The sequence below is a fragment of the Zalophus californianus genome, chromosome 1 (genome assembly GCF_009762305.2).
Source record: "Zalophus californianus isolate mZalCal1 chromosome 1, mZalCal1.pri.v2, whole genome shotgun sequence".
In the NCBI taxonomy this organism is placed as follows: Eukaryota; Metazoa; Chordata; class Mammalia; order Carnivora; family Otariidae; genus Zalophus; species Zalophus californianus.
Window position 1 is genome coordinate 130975478 of NC_045595.1, and position 24257 is coordinate 130999734.

Here is a 24257-nt window from a genome sequence, read left to right on the forward strand (position 1 = left end):
CCTCCTCATTTTCAAACAAATTTATGGTTTTCCTATGGTGACTGGAGAATAAATAAATCTTTTAGGTCATAAAGGACAATTGCAAACTGAACGAATCCCCCAAAGAATTCCCCTCAGCTTTGCTTCCAAATTGTATGCCATTTATTCTCTCCTTATTCAGTGGTAGGATATGACTTATTGACTTTCTCTTAGAATTACTTCCTTCCGTTTGAAAATGCTTTATGAACTTACCTCATTTCACCCTTTGAGTACAGAGTATATTGATGTTATAAAAATAATAAAAGGTGAGTCAAAACGTTGCCACTTTTTTAAATAATTAAGTTAGAATGATTGCAATTTGGATCAATCAGATTATCATATCTGAATTAAAATGACCCACTTCATTAGTTTGTAGGGCCTTTGTCTCCTCACTTTGTTTACATTTAAAATTTTCATTTCTTATCCTCCTCTGTTCCTCCTCTCAATATTTAAATCAGTTCAAGCCTTTCTAATGGTGACAGATTCTTACTTCTCTTCCAGAACCCCATTCCACTGGCACATCGTCTGGGAACCTTCTTCAGCACTAGGCAGTGAGGGCCTTCTTACAGCATCTCCACGTTCCCAGGTTTTATCCAGTCTTAGACTTTAGTGTTACCTGTTTTTCCCCTACTAGACTATCACCTCTTTGAGGGTACAGATCTTATCCAGTTAACTTTTGTATCTCATAGCAGCAGTTTAATAAATATTGACTGATTTATTGTCAAACTGAATGCTAAATTGTACAAAAGAATTGGAGCATCCTCAATTTCATACTGGGTTTGATCAACTCACTGAGAGGCCGGTGGTCCTCAGAAATGTTTACCAATTCCCTGGCAGGCTTTAAACCATAAATCTAAGCCCATTTTCCCCCAGCGTCACATCATTTAAAAATTTGGAAAACTAGAGTTACTAAAGGTTCATTTCCAAATGCCAGGCTTCTACCAAACAGTCAAGGATGCAAAGAGTGAAGGCCTAATGAGAAAAATAAGGGCATAGGTCTGCCTTACGCCATCCTTGGAAGAAGGAAATGGACCAAGGTATATGGGAGGCCAGTGACACTTCAAAACAACACTACCACCTCACTCGGGGATTTTAAATCAGAGATCCAAATTTGAAGACTTCGAGGGAAAACCCTTACACGGTCAGTGGGCATGGAAACAAAAGGAAACCGCAGGAGTAAAAAGACAGTTGAGCACTTACATGGAGGGGTTTCCTGGTCATGGAGAATTCAACAGACTATTGAACCTTTACACTTTCCTTGTAATCATAGGATGTGAATGAAATATTCAGTCAAATGCCTTCAATTTACTTATGACTTAGACAGTGGCTAATATTAGCCACCACATGACCAAATTTGTTCTTATTTTATTATCAGTACTGTGTTTAGTATTGCGCAGAAATGCAGACGATCACATCCAGCTTTAATAAATTATTGTCTATTTTAAAACTTTATCTAAAAATGCATTTGCCTTAGTTCAACTTGAATTTCTCTAATTGCAGTGTTAAAAAATTACATTATTATGTCATCTAAGCTACAGGGGAATATTTAACCAAGATGAAAGTAGAGTATTTTGCCTTTAAATACTGCCTGTTACTTAAACTCCAGTGTATGTTTATATAGTTTGTTTTGTGACTTCAATCTAAGTTTATTTACCTTTAAACAATGTATTGCTTAGGTATTTCATTAAAAAATACAGAGCTAAGGGTTTGTGATAACCTCTATCACTAAGAATTAACTCCAAACCAAAATACATTTTACATGATAAAACAAGGTCTGTCAATGGTAATAATCCATTATCCCATACTTTTACACTTCAGGTTGATGATCTCAAACTGTTGTTTTAGTTTAAAGTAAATATTCTGTGTTTATTTTTAAACATTTTAGTACTTAAAAATAATTTTAAAAAGTTAAAACACTGAAGCTAGTAAGTTGAAAAACAGTTGACAAGTATCTCATAGCTGAACTGTTGACTTAAAAAATTTGTAATAATTTACCATGTCTCTTACCTCATCTAAATAATAGAAAAAAATTAAGATTTTTTTCTATGTAAAATATAAATATGATTTTAATAGGTACATTTTAATGCATTTTGAATATTCCCTCATTATTTGTGACATTGTTGATTAAAGTATGTGTCATTTTTAAGTAGGTTTTCATCCATAATTTTGTAATTGCACTACTTGTTTGTGGCTTTATTAGTCCTATGCAAGTTTAGAAATTTGTGTGATGCCCATCAAAATAGTGACCCTATCAAAACTAATGATGAGTTTTGTTAACTGACTCAATCCATTGAAAAGACGAGACGACTGACTAAATCATTAGCATGCCCTCCTTTAAGTATTCAGACTTTGAGAGTTTTGTCATAGTAGACTCTGACACCCGAGAGAATTAATTTCTTGTGAGCTGATAATAGTACTAATGGTTCTGTTCTGCTCCCCTCCCGCCACCCCATTTCCTACACATGGGTCCCAGGGGGGCTTCTAGTGAAGGATAGACATGCAATCACTTTCAACTCTTTGACTTGATCTAAATGTCAATCGACTTTATCTATTTTCTTGACAGAAAAGTTAGACTTAAAAAATGTGAATCTCTTCATGGGGAAATGAACAGATATTACTGTTTACAGCTTGGGTAGTACTAACACTGTGGCAGGCAGGAGAACATAAAGCAGTTGTTTCAGGTTGGTCATAGAAATCCAAGCAAGGCTATATTTAGTAGCCTTGAGAATGTTTTTCCAGTCAAGGTCGTTACTCTTTTTATGTTTATCAGACACAAAAATAATTTCGGTATCAAGGTATAAGGAGTGGGGGCAGATAAAAACACAAGGCTGAGTTTGCAAAAAAAAAAAAAAAATTCCCTTAGCGAGAAGACATCCGAAACAAACAGTTTTAAGATACGGTGCTCTACAGCAAAAAATGAATGATATATATCTTGCTAAAAAAAACCCACCTACCAGGGGAGGTGGTTAAAATGGAAACTTTTGATGGTTCCTTATGAGAAAAAAAATATTCGTTAACATAATTTTATTCTCATAAAGAATAATAATTTTTTTAATGATATAATCAATCCTTTGGCACATAGCTGTTCCTTCTATCTTCAAGTTGGATTAACTTATATTATTACAGTCTTTATGCTGTACAATAGAACTACCATGAGAAACTGATAATTTAAAATTTTCTAGTAGCCACTTACAAAAAATGGAAAAGAAAGAGTTGAAAAATAATTTTAAGAATGTATTTTTTTTTTTTTTGCCCAGTGTATCCAAAAATGATCATTTCAACATGTAATCAATGTAAACATTATTAATGCCATAGTTTATATTCCTTTTCTTGGGGCTAAATCTTCAAAATCAAGTGTGTATTTTGTACGTTGAGCCCATCTCAATTGTGGGGACCCACAAAGCTCTCAATAGCCACGTATGACCAGCTGCTCCTGTGTTGGACAGCCCAGGCCTAGAGAAACTTTTTCCCCCAAAGACTTGAGGGCATACTATTTTTCCTTCAGACCTTTCATCAATGCACTCTTGTTTACATACGCTTGTCTTAAAGTGTTAGTCTAGGACAGCATGAACCTGAGCTTCTATGAAGTGCTTGACATATTGTTTGTTAATATAGAATTAATAATTAAATTAAACAAAAAGCAACTTTCAGGGGCCCAGAAATTTCTGAATTCAGGTCACCCGGCCAACCCTTCTGTTTTAGTTCAATTCATTCAGTGCACTATAAATGACTTCACTGGAGTATGTTTGGGCCAATCCCTCTGAAAGTGATTGTAATCATCATATAATACAAAAAAAATGCTTCAATATAAACTATTCTACACTTACAACCTGTTGACTGAACACAGTTATTAAATGAGTTGGGGACCCAGGGTTTCAAGAACTGGTTTCGTATTTAACCAGTTATGATTGTCCTAAGGACATTATTGAGAGAGCAGCAATGAGCTTCAGACATATCTGGAATCTATGAATGAGCCACTGGCATCGACGTACCAGTGATGAAGATGAGTCAATGTATTCAGTTGTATGTAGCGCCATGTCATAAGGGGCTTTACAGGAGATGCTGGGAAAACATATTTCAAGACACTGATACATTCACACAGGATAACAGGTAAGAGTGTGGTATGGTACACAGATTGGATGCTATGGTTGCTATGAGGAGTACTCACTTTTTTGGATCATTCGGCTGCTTTTTGGCTTGTGCACACCACTGGTGCATAGTAGGGAAGAAGCCACTTGTATACAGTGGAAAAAGTATGTCAACTAGTAAAGCGTCATTTGACTGAGAAATCATTGTATCACAGCTGTCACTGATTTAGTTCCATAAAATTATCAACACAACAGGTGCATTGCATTTTATGAATCAGAACTCTGTTTGCTGATTCATAAACTAGCCAGTACGCAACAAGAATAGGATGCATCAAAGAAAGCATTACATAATCTTCATGCAGTAAAATTGTAACTCGTACCTCAAAAATAGTCAATGCAACATTAGATGGGGATTAAAGAAGGAACTTGCTACACACAAATGTTCTGAATATGAAAAATGGTAATAATCACAATTTCTTTTCTAAGTTAAAAAATCAAAAATAATATTTTGCATTATTTTTCAAATTCAAGCTTAGGTTATAATGGCAATTTTGGACCTTTGAAAGGGATTACTGGAAAGCACATAGCAATGCATGGTTTAGGGAAAAGAATTTTGGGTACTGGAACCTGTCCTAACTTGTGATATTCTGAATGATATGTTATAGCACAACTACGCCAATGGCAAATCTGGGTAGCTCTTATCTACTGATAAACACGGCTGTCATTAACCAAGGACTCCCAGCTAGTTCTCACCTCCCATAGCATTTACCTGAGGAATTGTGAGCTGAATATTTTGGACATGGATTCTACAAAGGGCAGGAGATCAATGTAAAACTGTATATGTTTTACTATGTAAATTAAGTAAAGAATGGAGACCTTGGTATATATAAAGCAAATTTCTTTCTAACTACTACTGTGTGTGATTGGAAAGAAGCCTCTCTTCCTTATGGATAAAAAACTCACAATATAAAATTTATCCCAAAGTCCTAGGAATCTTTGATAACTTTTTTATTATTCAATTTCGATTGTTGTATGTTGTTATGATTTTCATTACTTACAACACAGTGTTTAGAATAAAATAAAACCACACATGTTGGCAGCAGCTGGGGATGTGATCTGATGATATTCTAAAAATAAGTTGCCATAATTTAGCTTTTGATATAAATGCCTTTCATGAGGACTGTAAATGGACATGTTTCTAATTCTAGACATGTTCATATAATTGGAACTGAATCACTGCATTTACTATTGCATTATAGAGAAAAAAATGTTTAAGATAACAATCTAATCTAAATTATAAGATAAATGCAAGTAAAAATATTTTTCATTTAAGAATTTAAAACTGATAGTTCCACAGAGTGGTGATGAGTATATTATACATATTTATGTGGATTTTACAGGGTGTTTCAAAAGTCCCTGAGGACATACAGGATTCACAGTCTCAGCGTGTCTTTGCATACAAATGCAAACTTTTTTCTATCTTTGTTATAATAAATGCTGAAAATGGCTCTCATGCGCTTTATAGTAGAGATGATATTTTTGTTGTCAAGGTCACTAAGTATAAGAGGGGTCACAAATGCCATTTTCTGCATGGGGACTCAGGGACTTCTGGCTCATTCCTGTAAATTAGTTATCCACATAAATATGTATAGACATATATGTAGTATGCATAGTCACAACATAAATATATTTAACATTTAAGAAAATTTAGATAGTCTACTGGTAAACTGACATATGTATACAATAGAACTTGTATTTATTCACAGGAATTTGATTTTTTTTTTTTTGGTTGTTGTTGTTCAAATGTACCATTAGCTTAATTGTTATTTCTTTCCCAAAGTTGTTAACAAGATTCCTTTATAAAGAAGCAACATGGTTTACTTGCACATACATTTTTTTTTAAACTAAAGTTGAGTAATGAAAATTAATATCCACAAATAACTAAATGATGGAATTTTCCTTTTTTTTAGCAATTTTGGTTTTCATTTTATATTGTATAATTGTTTCATTGAAACTGTGTTTTTTAAAAATTGGTTCAAGTTAATGTTTTTTTTTTCTAGTTAAAAATCACAATGTCTGATATATTAACATATGTCAGCTTCCTACAGGAACCCTATGGGTCTGCCCACCTGTGATGTCATAGTAAGGAGGGGCTTTTCTTCAGCAGACTCCTCCCTCGGTATCTCCTTCATCACCATGGCAACAGCCTTATCTGCCGCCCTAGAGCCTTTTCCCTATAACAGTGAAATCAACAATGACTTGTGTCAGGAGAAATCTTTAACTTATTATTACAAGATATTCTAATGTTTAAAGAGCAATCCAACATAAATGAAGAGGTAGGCTGCTGCAAGTGAATCTTGAGGCTTTTGGCTGAGGAGAAAACACACAAAATCTGAAAAGAGATTATTTGTGAACTTTTAGTTAGCTAATTTTTCACCTTTACAGCTGACATATTATATTTAATTTTAACATAGTATTTTATATGTATATTTTAAGGCAATTTACATGACATGAACATAATTTTTTAGTATCAATTTAAAAACACTATGGATTGCCTATTATGCTCATTTACTAACTGTACCTATAACATCCTTAAGTGTTTTGCATGACACTGAGGAGTCTTGAGATAGGCATCAGGATCAGTGTCTGACTCCCACAGAGGGATATTGCTGGGTGGTCCCTGGCGTCTGTCATTTTTGAGTGCATCGGGCATAAAAAGAGTAAAAGTGTCATAAAACCTCTAAAAATCCTTCAATGGCCTAACATCCCAGAAATTCACCCAGCTTGTGTATTTTGTGGAGATGATATGACCTTGGTGAAAAATTTTTCAACTCTCAATGTTTTTGAGACCAAAAAAATTTTAGTAGAGTTTTAGAAATGCCTTTTAATTGGAGAATCCCAAAAATCTAGGTATAAATAAAGGATGATTAATAATTGAAACACTGATTATATATCCCATTTTTTTTGTATCATACAAGCATAATTTTGGACTGTAAAGGGGTATGCTGGCTATCTGTCTTTTTAGTTTACCATATTATAAGTTTTTGTGAGTAGATGTGGCATAATGGAAAAAACAAAACAAAATATCACCTTCCCAACCCAATTAGAAACATCTTATACTATGTAAAAATTAAATAATCTTTAAACATTTTAAAAACAAAACTTCCATTTTCTCAGGGCTCTGGGCAAAGCCTCCTTAGAGAAACTAATTTTATACTAAGAGCACATATAAGCATCTGTGTTGTAAATCTACTTAAAACACAAATGTAGCATATAGGGATATCACAGGCAAAGATACAAAAATGGACATATGGGGGCTTGTTAACTGAAAGGGAATTAAGAGCTAGGGTCAATATTAACTCTAGAGATTGATAAATCTTGATAGTTTCCATGCAGCAAAAAAGGATGGAATTACATTATGATCTTGGGCTCCCACAGGGATTTAAGTATTTAGAAGATAGGTTTATTCTAGGAAGCAAAACTGTCTATTTTCTCTGGCATTGACTTTCTAAAATGTAATGAGTGGCAGGCTTTTTTTAATGAAAACAAAGAAACACTTTCTCTATAGTTACTAGATTTTAAAATGTGTGAATCTCTTTACGATGCTGAAAGTTTCTTTGGTTTATTTTGACTCAACAGAACTAGCATTATTGAATGATAATGTGTTATCTCCACGATAGAATATCAACTACTGAGCTTTTATTTAGCACATATAACATAGTAATTTCCATTTGTGTTCTGAAAAGTGTATATGGCCACAATTCTTAGAATAACTGACTTCTGGAAAAATAAAGAAAAACAATGATCTACTGCATAACAAGTTGGGGTGCATAATGATCCCAAGTTTTTTCTTTATGAAGCAATGTGAACCTCTTAAAACAGAGATGCATACAATTCTGAATTCTGGGGAAATATTTATTATGGCACTATGAAACTATTTAACATTTTTTCAAAATATAAAAATTATTTGGATGAAACATTACATACTATAAAGTGATAAAGCTTTAAAAGCTATGCTCATTTATAGACTAAATATAGTTTAACAAATATCTTTGCAGCTTATTTTTTGAAAAAGAGCAAAATCATTTGTGAGGAATTCTTTCCATGCTCCAAGAAGTTCTAATAATATAGCAATAAACAAAGTGGCATGCTTATATTTAATTCCTAATATATTTAAAAGAACAAATCTAATATTACAAGGTATAATTTTATAATAATAATAATAATTCAGAATCTGTTCTCGGGCTAAGAAAAAAAATGTCAATTGGTAAGCATCTCAAAAAATTTCAGGTCAATATTTCAATATACCATTTATTTGAAATGCTACCAATCATAAACTATATATAGATATTTTTCACATGTGCAACTATTATAGCTAGAATTAGCAACGGACATGCCATTTCACTAAAACAAAAAACAAAAACGAAACAAAAATTAGTCCTTTCATGCTGAACTCTAGAACAAAGCAGTGGTCAGCTAGAAAGGATGTATAATAAACACATGCGGTGCTTTTTATTTCTTGCAGAAAAACCCACCAAAGCCAGGGTCAGGTCACTTTTTTGAAGACAGTGCCACTTTTTCTTCAAGGTTACACCTACTACCTGAAAAGAGTCATGACACCCATGTTAGTGCCTGCTAGCAAATTTTTTTCTTTATAGCCTTTTGGCTTTTGAGTTATTACCCCATGAGCCTCGCTGTTTTACAAGTGTGGTACAGTCTGAGAACAGAAGGGGAAGGTCTGCCACAATGACATCTCCATGGTTCCAGATATAGTGTCTAAAACCAATGCCAAATCAAATGAATACACTCATATACCAAAGCATTATTTCCCTTAGACCATATTGCCACCTCCACCTAGTATCTTAAAATCAAATTGTGTTATTTCTGACTTGTCCATTTATCTTGTGGGGTAACACTTCTAGAATTCAGAACCTGGCTAATAATTGATTTGCCAATTCATGGAACTATACAACTTTTGCTTATCAGCAGCTCTGTAGGGCCTACAGTAATACAACCCATGCAAGTTTTTTCCTTTTTGAAGTCAGTGGCTTAATACATTGTAACAACTATATGTGCATAATTATCCAGACTTCAAGCTCAATTTTCTAAATATAACCACACCAAAGACTCAGTATTAATTTATTATCTGAAACAACTTGAAGACAGCAACAATGAAATACACACTCAAGCATATAAGTGGATTTAGATTCCATCAAGCCTGTATGCTTCTATGTAATTCTTAGTAACAACAGAAAAGAACAGAGAAACATTACAAGTCGATTGTCACATTGGGACACCCGCCAGGAATTTATTTCAGCCATTTTCTTTCCAAGTAATACTTCACAATCACCTTTCCCCACTTCCTTATTGAATTTCTTGAGATGGTTTTGACTGTTTGGAAAACATCACCATATGGAGAAATTTCCGTTTTTCTTGGTGATTTGCTGTAGGAAATTCTTCAATACTTCTTGGTTTCTTTTATCATTTTGTTTCCTCACCAGTGAAATATATAAAGTGATAGCTGTTCTAACAAATAATAATTCTTGAAAATAATCTTTTTATTAACTTCCATTATAAGACCAGGCATAAATGAATGAAACACAGGTAGTATAGTGAGTGATACTAACATTTATTAAGAAAACCCAATTTTGGCTCACTTTTCTCTGTTAATATAGTATATAAACAACAGAATATAAAGTACTGAAATCACAGGATCTTCTCAGGCTGTGAAGCTACCAGATGTCTTTGGATGAGGAGGTATTGGCTGCAGGCTGGTCTCATAGGGAGGGGAACTAAATTATTTGGAGAAGCTGCTATGTGCTAGGCACTCTGGCTAGCTGTTTTACTTATTTTTATTTATATGATTGCATGAAAGCTCTGTGGGGTACAAAATATCTTTGCTAGGTAGATGGTGAGGCTCAGAGATGGTGTGATTTAGCCACGGCCTCAAAGCTAGCATGTGGCTGAGCTGCCTCCCAGCCTGTGTGCTTCCTTCTCTCCCAGGTCCCCCTCACTGATGGCCATAAAGGCAGGTTGTTTATATCACTTAAGTTTTTATTGTATTTATTTATTTATTTTATATCATTTAAGTTTTGAGAAGCAGTCACTTCTCAGTATAATCACAGAGTCTGGATCTAAGTAAACTATTTGAGCAATGTTTTCTTCAGTGTGTAATGGTCAGTAAGACTCAGTCATCCATAACTTCACTCATGAGCATACTGGGAACAAATGTTTTTGTTCCTTTTATCTTTGTGGAAAACTAACCTACAGATTTCATGTATATGCACTTCTTTTTATTCTGTAGGTCTTATTAGGATTATAAGCTGTAGCATCACTCTAATTCTTATTAAATGTTAACTCAATGCTATTAAATGACATCTTTGCTAGGATTTTTCCGAGATTAATTTTGGGTGCATGAAATACTTAAAGTATGCAATTCCAATAAGCAATTTTCTAGTTACAGATTCTATTACTGCTATTATGGAGATTGTAATTTAAAAATTATGTTTATTATTCTTAATCTATCAACAATAATCCAGAGTGTCTTCCTTAGAGATATTCAAAAGAAGAAATGGAAAAATAGTAAATTAGGGGAAAAGTAAAAGACTACAATACTAAACATTACTGCTAACCCCAAATTATCTAATATATGAATTTAAAAAATAGACTTCCTTTTGTTCTAATTATAAAAATTGATACGTGCTGTTGCCAAAAATTAAAAGAAAGCAGGCATAAAAAAATAAAAATAACAATCCTGACATTTTCATGCATTTCCCCAAAGCTTCATATTTACATACTGGAGATTAAACAGTGTTTTAGGATGAATGTTATAAGAATAGGCAAACTACCATCAACTTTACAAGTACGAATATATTACATATATTTCCTCTTATATACATATATGCAAGCAAATCCCTGCCATTGACATTATTTTAGCAACACTGTTTGAAATGAAATGCTTTCAGTTTTGCATCTAGTTGAAAAATTGTATATCTCATAAATTCTGGACTCTGGACTTAAACGCACCTGCAGGAAACTGGCCACAAAAAAAAAGGATAATTTCTGACGGCTGTCTTGTCTCTCATGTGCAGAGCCAGGATAACCTTCTTTCACTTGGAAAGGTAAATGTCATGGTAAGTGTCATGCTGTCTTCAAACTCCCAATATGGGAAAATGTCAGAGCGATGCTTCCTAGTATCCTCTGAACACTGGCGATCCCTGCCTACATATTGTGTCCTTTCCCATTTTGTGTGTTCCTGTAGCTTTCTTCCAACATAGAGGAGGGCTCAGACAATGCTGATTCTATCAGAGTTACAGTCAACTCATCCCCATTCCCCTCCTCCAACAGAATATTCTCTAAATGAGAAAACGGGTACAAATAGAACTAAATCTGGGCATACTGGTCCCATCCTTGTTTCTGATCATACAGAAGGAAGCACAGATTTAGATGTGTTTACATCTAAATGTAAATTAGGAAGCATGGGCAGAATTCTCTTAACTAGACATTCATACGTGGAATTCACAAATCATAATGAATTCACTATTGGTCCGGGGATCTGTTTGTAGCTAGAAATAATGTGATTTCTGATTCCTTAATAAGAAGAGTCAAGTTGCAGTGAAGAAATTGCCTCTCTGTTTAAAATAATGACACAGGGCATTTAAAAAGAGGGCTTCCAATCTAAACTCTGTTTAGTTCTTCCTTACCATCTTGTTTTTCTTCCACAGCATTGTTTTTCCAGATGACAGGTGCACACTTCTCCAATCACCTATCCTAGGAACTCTAGGAAGTCTTTCATTCTACCGTATCACTGTTGTGCCCCTCATGTCTGTCATGTCAGTGTTTAACTGGCACTTTCTGTTGTACCCTTCCAGACTGCAGGTGGTGGGGAGGGGGAAGACGAGGTGGGAGAAAGCCACGGGTAACAATCTCTGTGGTCTATTTTTTTTTTTTTTTAAACAATCTCCACGGTCTTTAACTCTAAACCTCTACCTACAAAAGTCACCAAGATTCCAAGCCCACCATATCCACATTTACTTTCTTTGGCCTGAGTGATTGGTGCAGGGGATATGATGACTTTCCCAGGCCCTAACACTTTTGCCTTCACGGTCCCCTTTCTCCATAAAAGTTAAAAATCATGTCTTAGGACTGTGTTGGTATAAAGACAAATATAGTCCAGACTGGATTTATTGTACATTTGTTATTCTAACAATCATTTTTGGGGTTCTGTTTTTAAGAGGGATTGAAATTAAAACATTTTTTTATGGGCTCTTAAAAGTAGCTTGGGCCCTACGTACTGTGGCCACGGTGCCTAATGTCTAAATTGATCCTGGGTTGTCTCTTCTCAACATTCGGTGTGGTGTCCCCAGGCCTGTGGTCCTGTCCCTGCAGCGCTCTCCGTCATCCCCGGCTGCTCTAGTTTTGGCCGGGGCGCTTCCCCCCCCCCGCCCCCCCCCCGCCCCCCCCCCCCCGCCCCCCCCCCCCCCCCCCCCCCCTGCCACGGCACATCCATCATAACTGTGCCCGCCCTACCAGGCAGGCCCCTTTGCTACTGCGGCTGCTCTCTCTACTTTCGTTAGGATTCAGGGAGTCTCCCCTCACATTCCTTACAAATCTTCCTGGGTGCCCGATCAGTAGCTTTTACCTCAGTAGTTCTTAAAACACACTCAGAAAACCTGGAACGTTTAGGCCTGAGGCAGAAGACACTGGCATGCCCAACTGACGTGACTCTGAAAATGTAATCTCTTCACCAGACAACAAGGAGAAGCACTTCATTCTCTCCTGTCTCAGGGTGTGTTCCTGACCATCCAGGAGTACTCCTGAGGAAGTTGAGTCAACCTGTGTCTCTACTTTTATTTAAAAAACAAAAGACAAAAAACAAAAAACCAGCCCTCAATGCCCAGAGTCACCAGCTGGTTCCCAAGTATTCCTCGCCATTTTTTCCAATTTCTGTTCCTCAAGCGAGGAGCAGAATTGCCTGGTACTCCAAATTCCTGAGTTGTGCATGAAAATTAAGCTCCTCCCAGGGACCTGGTTATAATCCTTGTTTTACAAAATGTTTTTTGATTGTGTGTCATCAATGAAACTGCCTTGAGTGGGCAGAGGTCATGCTTCTTTCTTTTGAGCCATTTTGCACGATTAGGTATAGCAATAGACACTCAAGTTTACTTAATAAATACAAGTACTGGAGGCCTTTTTCAAATTATTTAAGATACTGTAATCACATAATATGGCCAACTTTGACAGGAAGTAAATTCTGAATTAGATAAAAAGCCTTAAAGATTTAAATAAATAAAAGTTTCAAGCATCTAATAAAAATTCATTAATATTAATAAAGTGTTGCCAAGTAAAGATGCCTAGAATTTGCTTTGAAGGACAGATAAGACTTATTTTTAATTAAAGAGATCTATTTGTCCACAATTTGTCATTTATTTGTTCTGTTGAGAAGGTTAAACATTCTCCCATCTCACTATCACTGTGTCCCTGAGGCTTATGTACTCTGTGAGCTTCGCAAGCTTTCTTGACAAATGGTCAAGGTAACAACACTCAGTTCTCATTCATCTATAACTAGGTATGAATTAGTGAAGTCTACTACAGGTTTATTCTGATTGATGTGGTTCTAAATTACTTAGAACCTAGTTTATCTCTATATTGAGCTTCTCTATTATGCACCTAAAAGCAACTTTTTGCTTCTTACACTGGTCTGGCTTAAAAAAATTGTTTTCTTTTGGCCTTGCTTAGCCTTATACTGAGGAAGGCCTAAATAATACAAATTTGATAATTATGAAATAAATGTAGAATGAGGTGTTGTTTTCTTTATTTTATGATAAATCCCAGGTTTGTTATTTAAAATTATATTTTTATAAATATATTTGTATCTGAGAGGCTTTTAATGATTGTGTGAAATATGTAAATGAAAATGTAACCTTAATTAAAGGTTACCTTTGTTATTTTCAGTTCCTTATTAAATATCTCAAACAATTTGCAAAACAAGGTACTTTTCTGGGGAAAACAACTAGAAACACAAAGTCCTAAAGATTACTTCGTTATTATTTTCTTTTCAAAAAATGTCTCCCCAAATACAAGTACTCCAGACTGCTTGAATCTTACCTGCACAAATAGATGAATGTTCCAAACTCAAAAGAAAGTGAAGTGTTATGATCATTCATCACCAGTATGGGTAGTTGCTTAGACTAGTTTGAATCAATGGTACTTTAGGGGTAGGGAAGTTGAGACCTGCCTCTTTCTGGGAGGAATTAGAAGTCTTGAGGTCTAGTTTCTAAGTGTATGCAAATAGCCAATTTGGTGTAGTATATAAGATCTTAGAATGTTGAAGGTAGGTGGTAAGGAAATTTTGGAGGAACCATGCACAAAAATTTGGTTTCTTTATCATTCCTGTCTTTCCCAGGTTTTCTAAGACTGGAAAAATTTCCAAAATAAATACAATAAATAAGAATCCCTATAGGTAAATATGTGGTTAAGACCATGAAACAGTTTCTGTGAAACTTACTTATCAGGAATTAGATGCATCCCCCAACTTCTTGCCAACTTCTTAAAATAAATGGAAAGACCACATAATAAGTATATTGTTACCAAATTATTGGATTTGAGATAGCAAATTTACCCAGATGTCCCAAGGTAGAATTATACTGCTCTGTTTTCATTCTAGGGGAGGACTGTTAGCTAGTGAGCTGGAATTCATCCCCTTTATTAATGTTTCAGGTAAACTCTATTACTAATTTATGAACAAGAGTTGCGGCTCTGGAGCCCAAGTATTCAGTAGGCTTCTTTGTGGCTTTCCTCATTTTCTGGCAGGTGCAGCATTTTTTACCAGCTTGTTCTTCAGTCACCAAATGCCCCAGTTTTGTTGACATAACGTAAGAAAAGAAAATTATAGAAACTAGGCCAATTCTAGCCAAAAAAGTCTCAGCTAAGGTATTCCATCTGCCTGACTTGCCTGAAACAGCTCTAAGAGAGAAGCTGAGGCTTTGGGAATTCCTATTCTGAATTCTGGATCTGACTCTGGCATCTCTGCTTGTCTAGATGGTCCTCTGCGAGTCATCGGCAGTGGGTGGATTGGCTCCTCCCTCATGCTTCCTCCTTCTTTGAAGGGGAATGAATAGTCTCTCTCACCTTATGGACAAGGATTAGGGAAAGTCTGGAGAGATCTTGGGGCTGTGAACTCCAGTGAGTGTGTAGCCAGGTGCGGTGGAGGCGATTACCAGCTAAGGGACCCAATGCAGCCTCCACGATCAGTGGAGGAGAAAGACGGATGGCCAGGAAGCATGTGGGCACCAATACACGGACTGGAGTCAGAAGACAGGAGTTTTAATCCCAGCTCTCTCTTTTATAAATTATTCTCTCTAAGCCTTCATGTTACTTTCTGAAAATAGGATAGAAAGATTATCTATCTACTTCATAAATTTGTGAGAGTTAAATAAGAATATCTGTAAAAACACTTGCACGATGCCCATCACTGGGCATCCATTCATCACTCAATGAATTTGAGTTTAGAAGCCACAGAGAACATAAGAGGGGCAAAGAGCTGGAAAATAGACGTTTGAGTAAACAGACTTCAATAATAGCAACAGGGACAGAGAATAGTCACAGAATGGATAGAAGGTCTTACCCATGAGCCAATAAGTCTGAATCTCTGCAGTGAACAAGCAAAGACCAGGGTTAGGGTGACTTAAACCAAAAGGGTCTAATAATAAGGCACAGAAATCAAGGATCAGAAAGCAAGACGGGGACACTGATTCTAGCAACCAGTGGATAGTGAGAAACCAGTTTCTAATCAGTTGGGATTAATAACTGTTATGGGCTGAGTTGTGCCCCCCCCATTCATATGTTGAAGGCCTGTTTCCCAGTACCTCAGAATGTGACTCTGTTTAGAGATACGGTTTTTATTAAAGAAGTAATTAAGTTAAAATGAGGTATTGGGGGATATGAATGGTGTTTTTTTTTTTTTTTTTTCCCTAGGCAAAGAACTTTATTAACCTTGTTTCTAACTTTATTCCCAGGCTTCTTCAGCTTAAATAGCTGCAAAGAATGAATTGTGTATAAGCAAAAACTGAAAAGAGCTGCAGTGTCCAAGGGGCTTGGGCTTAAAAATATTAGAGATCTAGATTTTATCAGATCCATGAACAAAATTTTAAAAAGCAGTCATAATATAAAATAGCAGCTCCCAGTAACTTCTTCAAGTTTTATGTTCTTCAGAAGTTGACTCAATTCAGTTTGCTTCATTCTTGGAAGCTTCATCAAAATTCTCCACAAGATCCGGAACTTCATCATCATCATCCTCTCCAGTAGCAAGTGGTGCTTTTCCATCCACAGATTGTTTGGGCAGAGCTTCAGCCAGTCTTCTTAAACTAGTCAGACTGTCTGCACCAAGTTGGTTTAAGATACTGGGTAGCATTTCTGTCAGCCGCTTTGTCTCAGCATGGCCTGTAATGGTGAAAGTGTTCGCTGCCAGGGATGCCTGAACTTTGGGGTTGTTAAAGTGGATCACTGTTCCTTGGTTTGTGAACATATTCACTTCTTCAATACCAGAGATGTTGTTTACCCCTACCTTCTTTAAGGAGAACTGAAGTTTTTTATCATCTGCTGTAGCTGTTCTATGAACCACCTTCTTCTTTCGGCGAGCAGTTCCTTTCCCACCAATGCGCACTTGTGCTTGCAGTTTGGCGAGTTTCTCCTGGTTCATGATAGTTTCCTTCATCTTGTTGGAGCGGAAATGGGACTGCGCGGGGGAACAGGGTTGCGCTCAGGGGGTCTCGGGCGGACCAGCTGAGATTAGGTGCACACACACGGGGACGCAAGATGGCAGCTAAAGCTGAATGGTGTTCTTTTAAGAAGAGGAAATTAGGGTGCAGAAGGAAGACCATGTGAACACGTAGAGGAAACACAGCCATCTAGAAACCAAGGAGAGGGGCTTCAGATGAAGCCAACCCTGTCAACCCCGTGATCTCAGACTTCTAGCCCCCAGACTGTGAGAAAATAAATTTCTGTTGTTTAAGCCACATAGGCTGTGGTACTTGTTATGGAAGCCCCAGTAAACTAATAGAGTAACTAAACAAGTACTTATAAAAGATCACACAAAAGGGTCTTACTTTGGTACTTCAGTAAATTGTAGAAATATCCAAAGACAATTCAGTAAGTAACAAGGGTTATTACAAAGCCGTCTCAACTAATTCCTTTTGTTATTTCTAATCTGATCAAAAGGACTTCTAGATACTGAAAACTAGAAATTCTGAACCCAGGTGGCCACAGTTGGCTACCATGGTAGTGTCCTGCCAGGGACTACGACCTGCTTGTCAGGGAAATTTGCCTAAAAGAAATTCCAATGAAGATTGTGCCTGGAGTGGTCAGCCCATGCCAGCAGGAACTGTGCCTTTTCAAACTGAATTGAAGTTTTAGCCACATGACCTCAAATTATAGTTTGGAGCTTCTTGAAAAGAATTTTCTGGTGAAAAACATTTTTTTTAAGAATTTCAAAATCTGAATGCTTCAAGGAAGTTGTTTATTCCCAACTGAAAGCTTATTAAATTATATATATCTTAGAGACTTCGATTAATTCATATGTATATCAAATAAAATAATTGAATATAGAACAACTGAAAAAATAAAACAACTGGAAAGTAATCATGTATCACAGGTAGTTTTTTGTTTTTCAAAGGCTCTTGCTAACATCTCTGCAGTTTATTTTGGGGGCCGAGCTTACAGCTTGTCTCTGGCTGTCAGAGATAGTGGGGCCTGTTTTGTATGAAGATATCCGCTTGGGATGATATCCACAGGGGGCTTTAAAGGAATCAGGATTCCTGGAGTGCTTGAATGTTTTAAATAAAGCCAGTTTTCCTCTTTCTAATCACCGGAAACCTGTAACTCACATTTCCATTATTATGCAGGTGATGTACCAGTTCATTTTACTCTTCTGTCAAACTTTCTGGCTAAAACACGGTTCCGACTAATTCCAAATATGGGACACGGTTATAAATATCAATAGATGCCTGGAATTTGTTCTTGAAGCTACCATTGAAAGGCCTATTAAAAAAGAAAAAAACACCTCTCAATTCTCTCACCCACCGTGTATTGACACCCATGAACACGAGAGGCTGGACTCAGAGGACAGCCAGGTGGGCCGTTCAGCTAGTTGGTATTCTAGTGGGTTTGAAGCCCGCGTCTGTATTGTGTCTAGACTCATGTCCCACTCTCTATAGTACATATTTCTTTTTTGGAGGTTCTCCTTTGACTGACAAACCAGAGAGGGAAGGAAATGGTTCAAGTTTCTACCTTTTCTCTGGTATTAGTCCATTTGCCTATTTTCTCCGGTATTATTCCATTTGCCTATCAACTCCAAGTTGCCAAGGGATACCCTAACCCTCTGCTGTGTGGCAACATGGCTTTATAGACATGTGGTTACTGGGGCTCGTAGTAACTAGGGGTCTGTGTTGACAGAGCATGGGACATGAAGTTGTAAACCCAGGGTTTGAGACCCAGAAACAACACTTCACATTTTTCTGTGACCTATGGCGCAGAATTTTGTTTTCTCGAGGTTAAGAGTGAGAATGGTACTAATAACTGCTTCACTGACTTTGCAGGGTTTTTGTGATGATCAAATAGGGAATATGTATAAGTAAGCATTCAATAGGCTCTAACAATTCTATAAATCAGTCAAATCCCAATAGCTAAGTAAATTATTTTCCATACGCATCTGGGTGTCTGTAGTACCTGAAAGAACTATTTATTACCTTGAGAGTAATTTGATAATGCCACACCGTAATGAAATGAAAAAGTTAATGAACTTCCCCTAATAATAGAAATCCAAGGCAAGTCTATATCTGGCTCATTCGAGCAGCAATCGCAAAACTCCAAGGTACCATTAGATTGTTAATGAATTCACAGAGTGTTTTACGTGCTCTAGGATTGACAAATATAGAACTGTATCAGGAAATGTATTCAACTAAAGTTATATAATCACAATAACAAAGATGACTGTCAACTTTCAAAGTCTAAAAGAGAATTCAACATGGAGGACCTTGAGATTATTGAAACATTTCCAGCAGTTCCAAGAGTATGTATTTCTACTAATTAGTTCATTGGTTTGTCTGGTGAGTTATAAATATGCATCATATTCATATCTTGTTTCTAATTCTGCAGAACTAAAACACTTTGGTGGACCATTTAGTTCATGGAGGTGTTGGGTCATATTTATACTCTGCTTCAGGCATATTGTGTGTCTCCTCTAATGGAAATATGTTCATAATCTGTGTCTCAAGTCACTATAAATAGGCAGAAGAGTAATTTGATAATGCTAATTTTAAGTTGCCTATGAAGTTTTTCCAAATCTCCTAAAAATAGATTCTCTGCTATCCTCTACATTTTCTTCCTCCGAACTCTCAGATATATATCAAAATAGATTAAATTAACATTTAAAAGAGATTTGGCCTAAACTCATTTCATCCTGCTAAATAATGCATTATGGTCTTTCAGGTTCAAAGATAAAAGCAACTACATGATACAGATATTTCATTAGACAGACTGGAATTAATACTAACTGTAGGTTGATGTTATATGTACAGAAAAAAGTTAATTTCTTTAACTTGAAGATCCTAGTGGTTCCCATTTCAACATATGCCAAATTTTATTAAGCTTTTAAAATTTTCCCAGAAAATATAAGAGGGCTTAGATTCTCTACTTAAGCTATTCCTATAAACACTGAAGAAAGCTCCAAAGTGAATTGACGAAAGCTCCAAATGGTTTAAACACCTATGAAAATCAATTTGTCTAAAAATTTATAATTACCCCCCCCACATTAAGAATACCACTTTATTTCCTTCTGGCCGATTAATCTGTTCAAGTACAGTAAAACAAAAACCTAATTAACTAGCTTTCTCAATTAATTTTCCAGAAAATTTCATGTTTAAAATAAAAATTAACTTATAAGCAAATAAGCTCGTTTGAAGGATTCTGAAGATTCCCAGTTATGTCCACGGTCACTCTCTCTTCATCCCATCTATGACGCCTGAGGACTACTCAGTCAAGAAAGATGCACCAAATAATAGCACTGAGGCTTCTAATATCCCCATTCTTCAGAGAAAGAATTAGGTATAGTACATTGTACTCAGTGATCTAGAAAGAAGCAGTAATACGGTTTGGAAACATTGCCACTTTAAAAAAAGTTTTTTCCCCCCTTTAGTCAATCTTGATGTGATGAAAAATTCCAATTAATTGAAGGACACTCAAATGGCCCTGAGTGTTCTGGTTAATTGAAACTTTGTGGTATTTCACTAGACTAAAAACACAAAGACTTCTTTTTAATTTCTGGTACTTATACACTGCTTTTCCTCAAATGTTACCATCAAGAAGATCACTTATTTTAAAGGCCTACTTCCTGTTTCTCCCCCTAGTTCATCACAGATCTCAGTTGCTTTTAGGTATAACATATATACAGTCTATCATCCTTAAATGTATGTATTGTGTATCTGTCCACATTTATGTCTATATCCATATCCATATCATGGTCAATTTAATTCAACAGTATAAAAAAGTGAGATTCATTTTCTAGTGTTATTTCCACCTACAATGAATGTTTATAAAGACCTCATTGCAAATGTGCTTTAAGGGATTTTAAATTTCAGTGAAAATACAATGTACTCTGTTGTAGAACTTTCTGTGTTAAAAACATCAAGATTTAGAAATTCCAGAAATATTTTTTTTCTGCCTGACCTTTCCAACAACTTAAAAAGCAATTATTTCAGTAGGCTTTGAGTTACTCTGACCTTTTCTTTGGAAAGTGAAAATGAAGTTATTTGCATTTTCCCCCTCATTAAAAAAATGCTCATTGTCTTAGAGAAGACTTAATTGGAAATAGAAATGTATTTCTTGTCTTTGGATATTTTAATATCATAGTGATTTCAGTTATGACAATGACAACAAACTATGTCACAGTAAAAGAAATTGACTGACAGTTTTTGTAAGAAATTAACTTGGACTCATCCATTATGGAACTTATTGTCCATTTAGGTCTCTCTTAATTAGTACCATAGAATTTTACTCAACTGTTTTCAGTTTTAAATTCTGCGAAGGTTTATAGTTTTATTTCAAAATCATATGGTACCATATTAATATTTTTATCTCTTTCCTCTTCTCCGAATGAACAATGAAATTATGTACTTCAGGACTCTGGGATCCTTTATAAATAAGGTTTCTTTCCATATGATACTGCACAGGCAAGAGCAAGGGTTTACAAAAAATACATGGATTGGATCTTTCCTTTTATTAACCTGAGTTTCAGAAAGTTGATGTCCCATTAAGTGCAAACATGGCTTTTAGAGTCCATCTTCCTCAGGGCCTCAAACCCCCGCAGAAGACAGTCCAAACAGTAAGAGTTGCCTGGCATCATGGAATGTTCTTGAGGGAAGGGGCTCTTTGTGCCTGTATCTCCACTTAGTTCAGTGGGATCCTCTTCCATCACTTCTTCTCCTGTAGTTCCTCACTCGCTAGCTCTTCTGTACCACTCACCATGCTAATTAAGGCTGTATGGACGCAAGTTTCTGGTCTCTGCAGAACCTGTTTCCTTCATTTGGAATTCCCGTCTCCTCACCTCTACCTGTTGAAGTCCATGTATTCTTCCAGATCCAGCTCAATCACCATTCTTCTTTGTTGAAGTCTAGACTGCGATGTCCTTGAAGTTATACACCGAGTCTCACATTCTGTTTTGTGTTGCCACAAGCACAGTGTCTTGTGAGTCCAGGGGTGTTAAGTGAAAAGCTTGTTGAATGAATGAATGAAAGCATGAATGGATGAATAGATGATATATAGTCCTGCCTACCGAAGACTTCTTGAGGTTTCTTCCAAACCTCTCCTTCCCAAACCATTCCATCAATATCCCAGGCAGACTAGGAATGGCTCCTGGCTAAGAATTCAATGGAGTTCTTAACAGTGATAATTTAAAACCTTTTGATCTTATTTTAGTTGCCAAGGGAAAGGCTATTATGAGTTTATGGCTCATGCATGAACTTTTCATATTTTCTGCAAAGCCATTTGTGGGGGTGGTAGAAATCACATTTTCTTTGGATTAAAATTTAGTAGCAGTTTGGAAGAGGGAGAGAAGAGAGAAAGAAGATTGGCTTAAAAAACTGCATAATTAGGGGTGCCTGGCTGGCTCAGTTGGAAGAGCATGTGACCCTTGATCTTGGGGTTGTGAGTTCGAGCCCCATGTTGGATGTAGAGAATGTTACAAGAAAAAATAAACAAACTTTAAAAAAAACCCTGCATAATTAAAAGAAATTTTTGGTGGCAAGTTAGTCCTCTCCTCAACCTCCCTCCCCTTCCAGTTATATCCCCAGACCTCAGTGATATCTGCTGGAGATACAAACACCTTCTGTGAGATGCAGGCTTTTTGCTTGTAATTGAGGAACTGAGTCAAATTCCACATTCATCTGACAAGGTGTGGAAGAAGGAGAGAAAACAGAAGAGTGACTTTGTATGTTTTGCTCAGTGCCACTTATGAAGAGCCCATAATAGTGACTGACACAGAGTGGGGGATTAAATATTTGCTGAATGAATTTTTAAAAATCCACAAACCCAACACTGATAAAACAGAAGCAGGAGCTCAGAGCCAGAGAATCTAGTATACCCCAAATTTGAAGAAATCTTGTGAAATGGTGCTGGATGGAGAGGTGCTGAATTTCACACGCAGGAGTGCTTTGAGTCTATCTTATCGTGATGCTAAGATTGAGGGAGACCCAGCCTGCAGAGAGGTTAAATAAAACAAGGGAGAAAAAACTTTAACTTTAATCAAAGATGTCTTAAGAAAGGACTGGTACATTCATGTTCAGTGATTTTTGAAAACTAACACAAATTAACTTAGTGCTGAGAGATATGCAGAAGAGTCACACAATTTTGGAGGATTATTGGAAAAAGTTGAAAATTGCAATGATGTTTTATGTGGAGATACAGTGGTTATGTGTTCTGCCTGGAGGAAGGCAGAGAGCATTTTCTGACTTTCTGAGTTAAACAATTTCCTGAACAATATGAGAACAAAGGAGGCACAGGGAGAGTGTCATAGAGTCACCCCTGAAGAAGACGACTGTGTGCATTAGATGCATTTTGAAGCTGCCAAGAATAAAACAGTTCTTTACTTGACGTATAACAATGAACACAGCCATTACTACCTCTGAGGAAATCACTCAGAACTATAAACTCATTTGAAGAGCGTCATGGTCCAAAGAAGAAATGAACATCAGAGCATCTAGCTAATAAAAATAACTATGAAAATGGTATTAAGCAAGCTACAAAGTTTCCAACTGAATTGTTGTAAACACTTCTTTGAAGTGGATATGATTATATCCTCATTTTACAGAAGAAGTACTTGAAGCTCCCCGGGAATAACTTGCCCAAAGACAGGTACCTAGTAATAGCAGTGATGGTAATGAGCAGTAATCACTTACTGAGCATCCCAAACACACCACGTGCTGCGCTGAATACTGTACATATGTTTCGACAGTACGTAGGTCACAACAACTCCTTGGGGTGCATACTTTTATTACAAGCGTTTTCAGATGAAGAAATTGAGAGAGAGAGAGAGAGAGAGAGAGAGAGTGGGAAGAGCCGGTAAGTGTCAGAGCAGGGACAAGAGCCCAGAGTCTGTGTTTTTGACCACTACTATGTTTTATTGTCTACTAGAGCTGCCATTAGAAGGCAAGCCTGTCTGTCACGGGGACCCACACCCTGAGCCAGGCCTCTCTACCACCACTCGGTTCTGCTCAGTGATACTTCAGAACTGCCATCGCACTTTATATCCTCCTTGGACAAAAGCACTGGTCTGAAGGTGGCCATGTGTGGGTATCAGGTCACATGGCTGGAGGGTATGGAGAGCCAGGATTTGGGCACAGGCATAGTCCACACCCAAGCGCACACTCTTTCTTCCGGATCGCACTGGATATCTTCATGGGAAAAACCCTGAAGACACCAGGGCGCACCAGTTTTTTCAGTCATTGAAGTGGATCGTTAGTGAACTCCCTTTCTACCTCCCTCTGGACAGACAGGCAGGAAGTTGAAGTTTAAATGACAGCCCTGCCACTTATAAGGCACGACTTTCGGTAAAGTTGCCTTTCTGAGCTTCTCTGTTCTCATCTGTTAAAATGGGAATAG

At 36.6% G+C, this 24257-nt stretch overlaps 2 protein-coding genes across 12 annotated transcripts in view; both read right to left on the bottom strand.

Annotated features, from left to right (window-relative positions):
• Nucleotides 1–24257, bottom strand: part of PEX5L (peroxisomal biogenesis factor 5 like) — a 225244-nt gene that overhangs the window by 94523 nt on the left and 106464 nt on the right. For 5 of the 11 annotated variants that reach the window (XM_027585126.2, XM_027585123.2, XM_027585128.2 and 2 more), the window contains one exon: nt 6236–6340. The exons of 4 other annotated variants lie outside the window; for them this stretch is intronic. In XM_027585126.2, coding sequence (XP_027440927.2) covers nt 6236–6340 — 105 coding nt within the window. Of the gene's footprint in view, nt 1–6235; nt 6341–8641; nt 8661–24257 lie in introns of those variants that run through there. 2 more of the 11 variants (XM_035728900.1, XM_027585124.2) reach the window with 1 other exon arrangement.
• Nucleotides 16333–16847, bottom strand: LOC113917372 (transcription factor BTF3-like). The gene has a single exon (XM_027585130.2). The coding sequence runs from the start codon at nt 16819–16821 to the stop codon at nt 16333–16335; it is 489 nt and encodes a 162-aa protein (XP_027440931.1). The 5' UTR covers nt 16822–16847.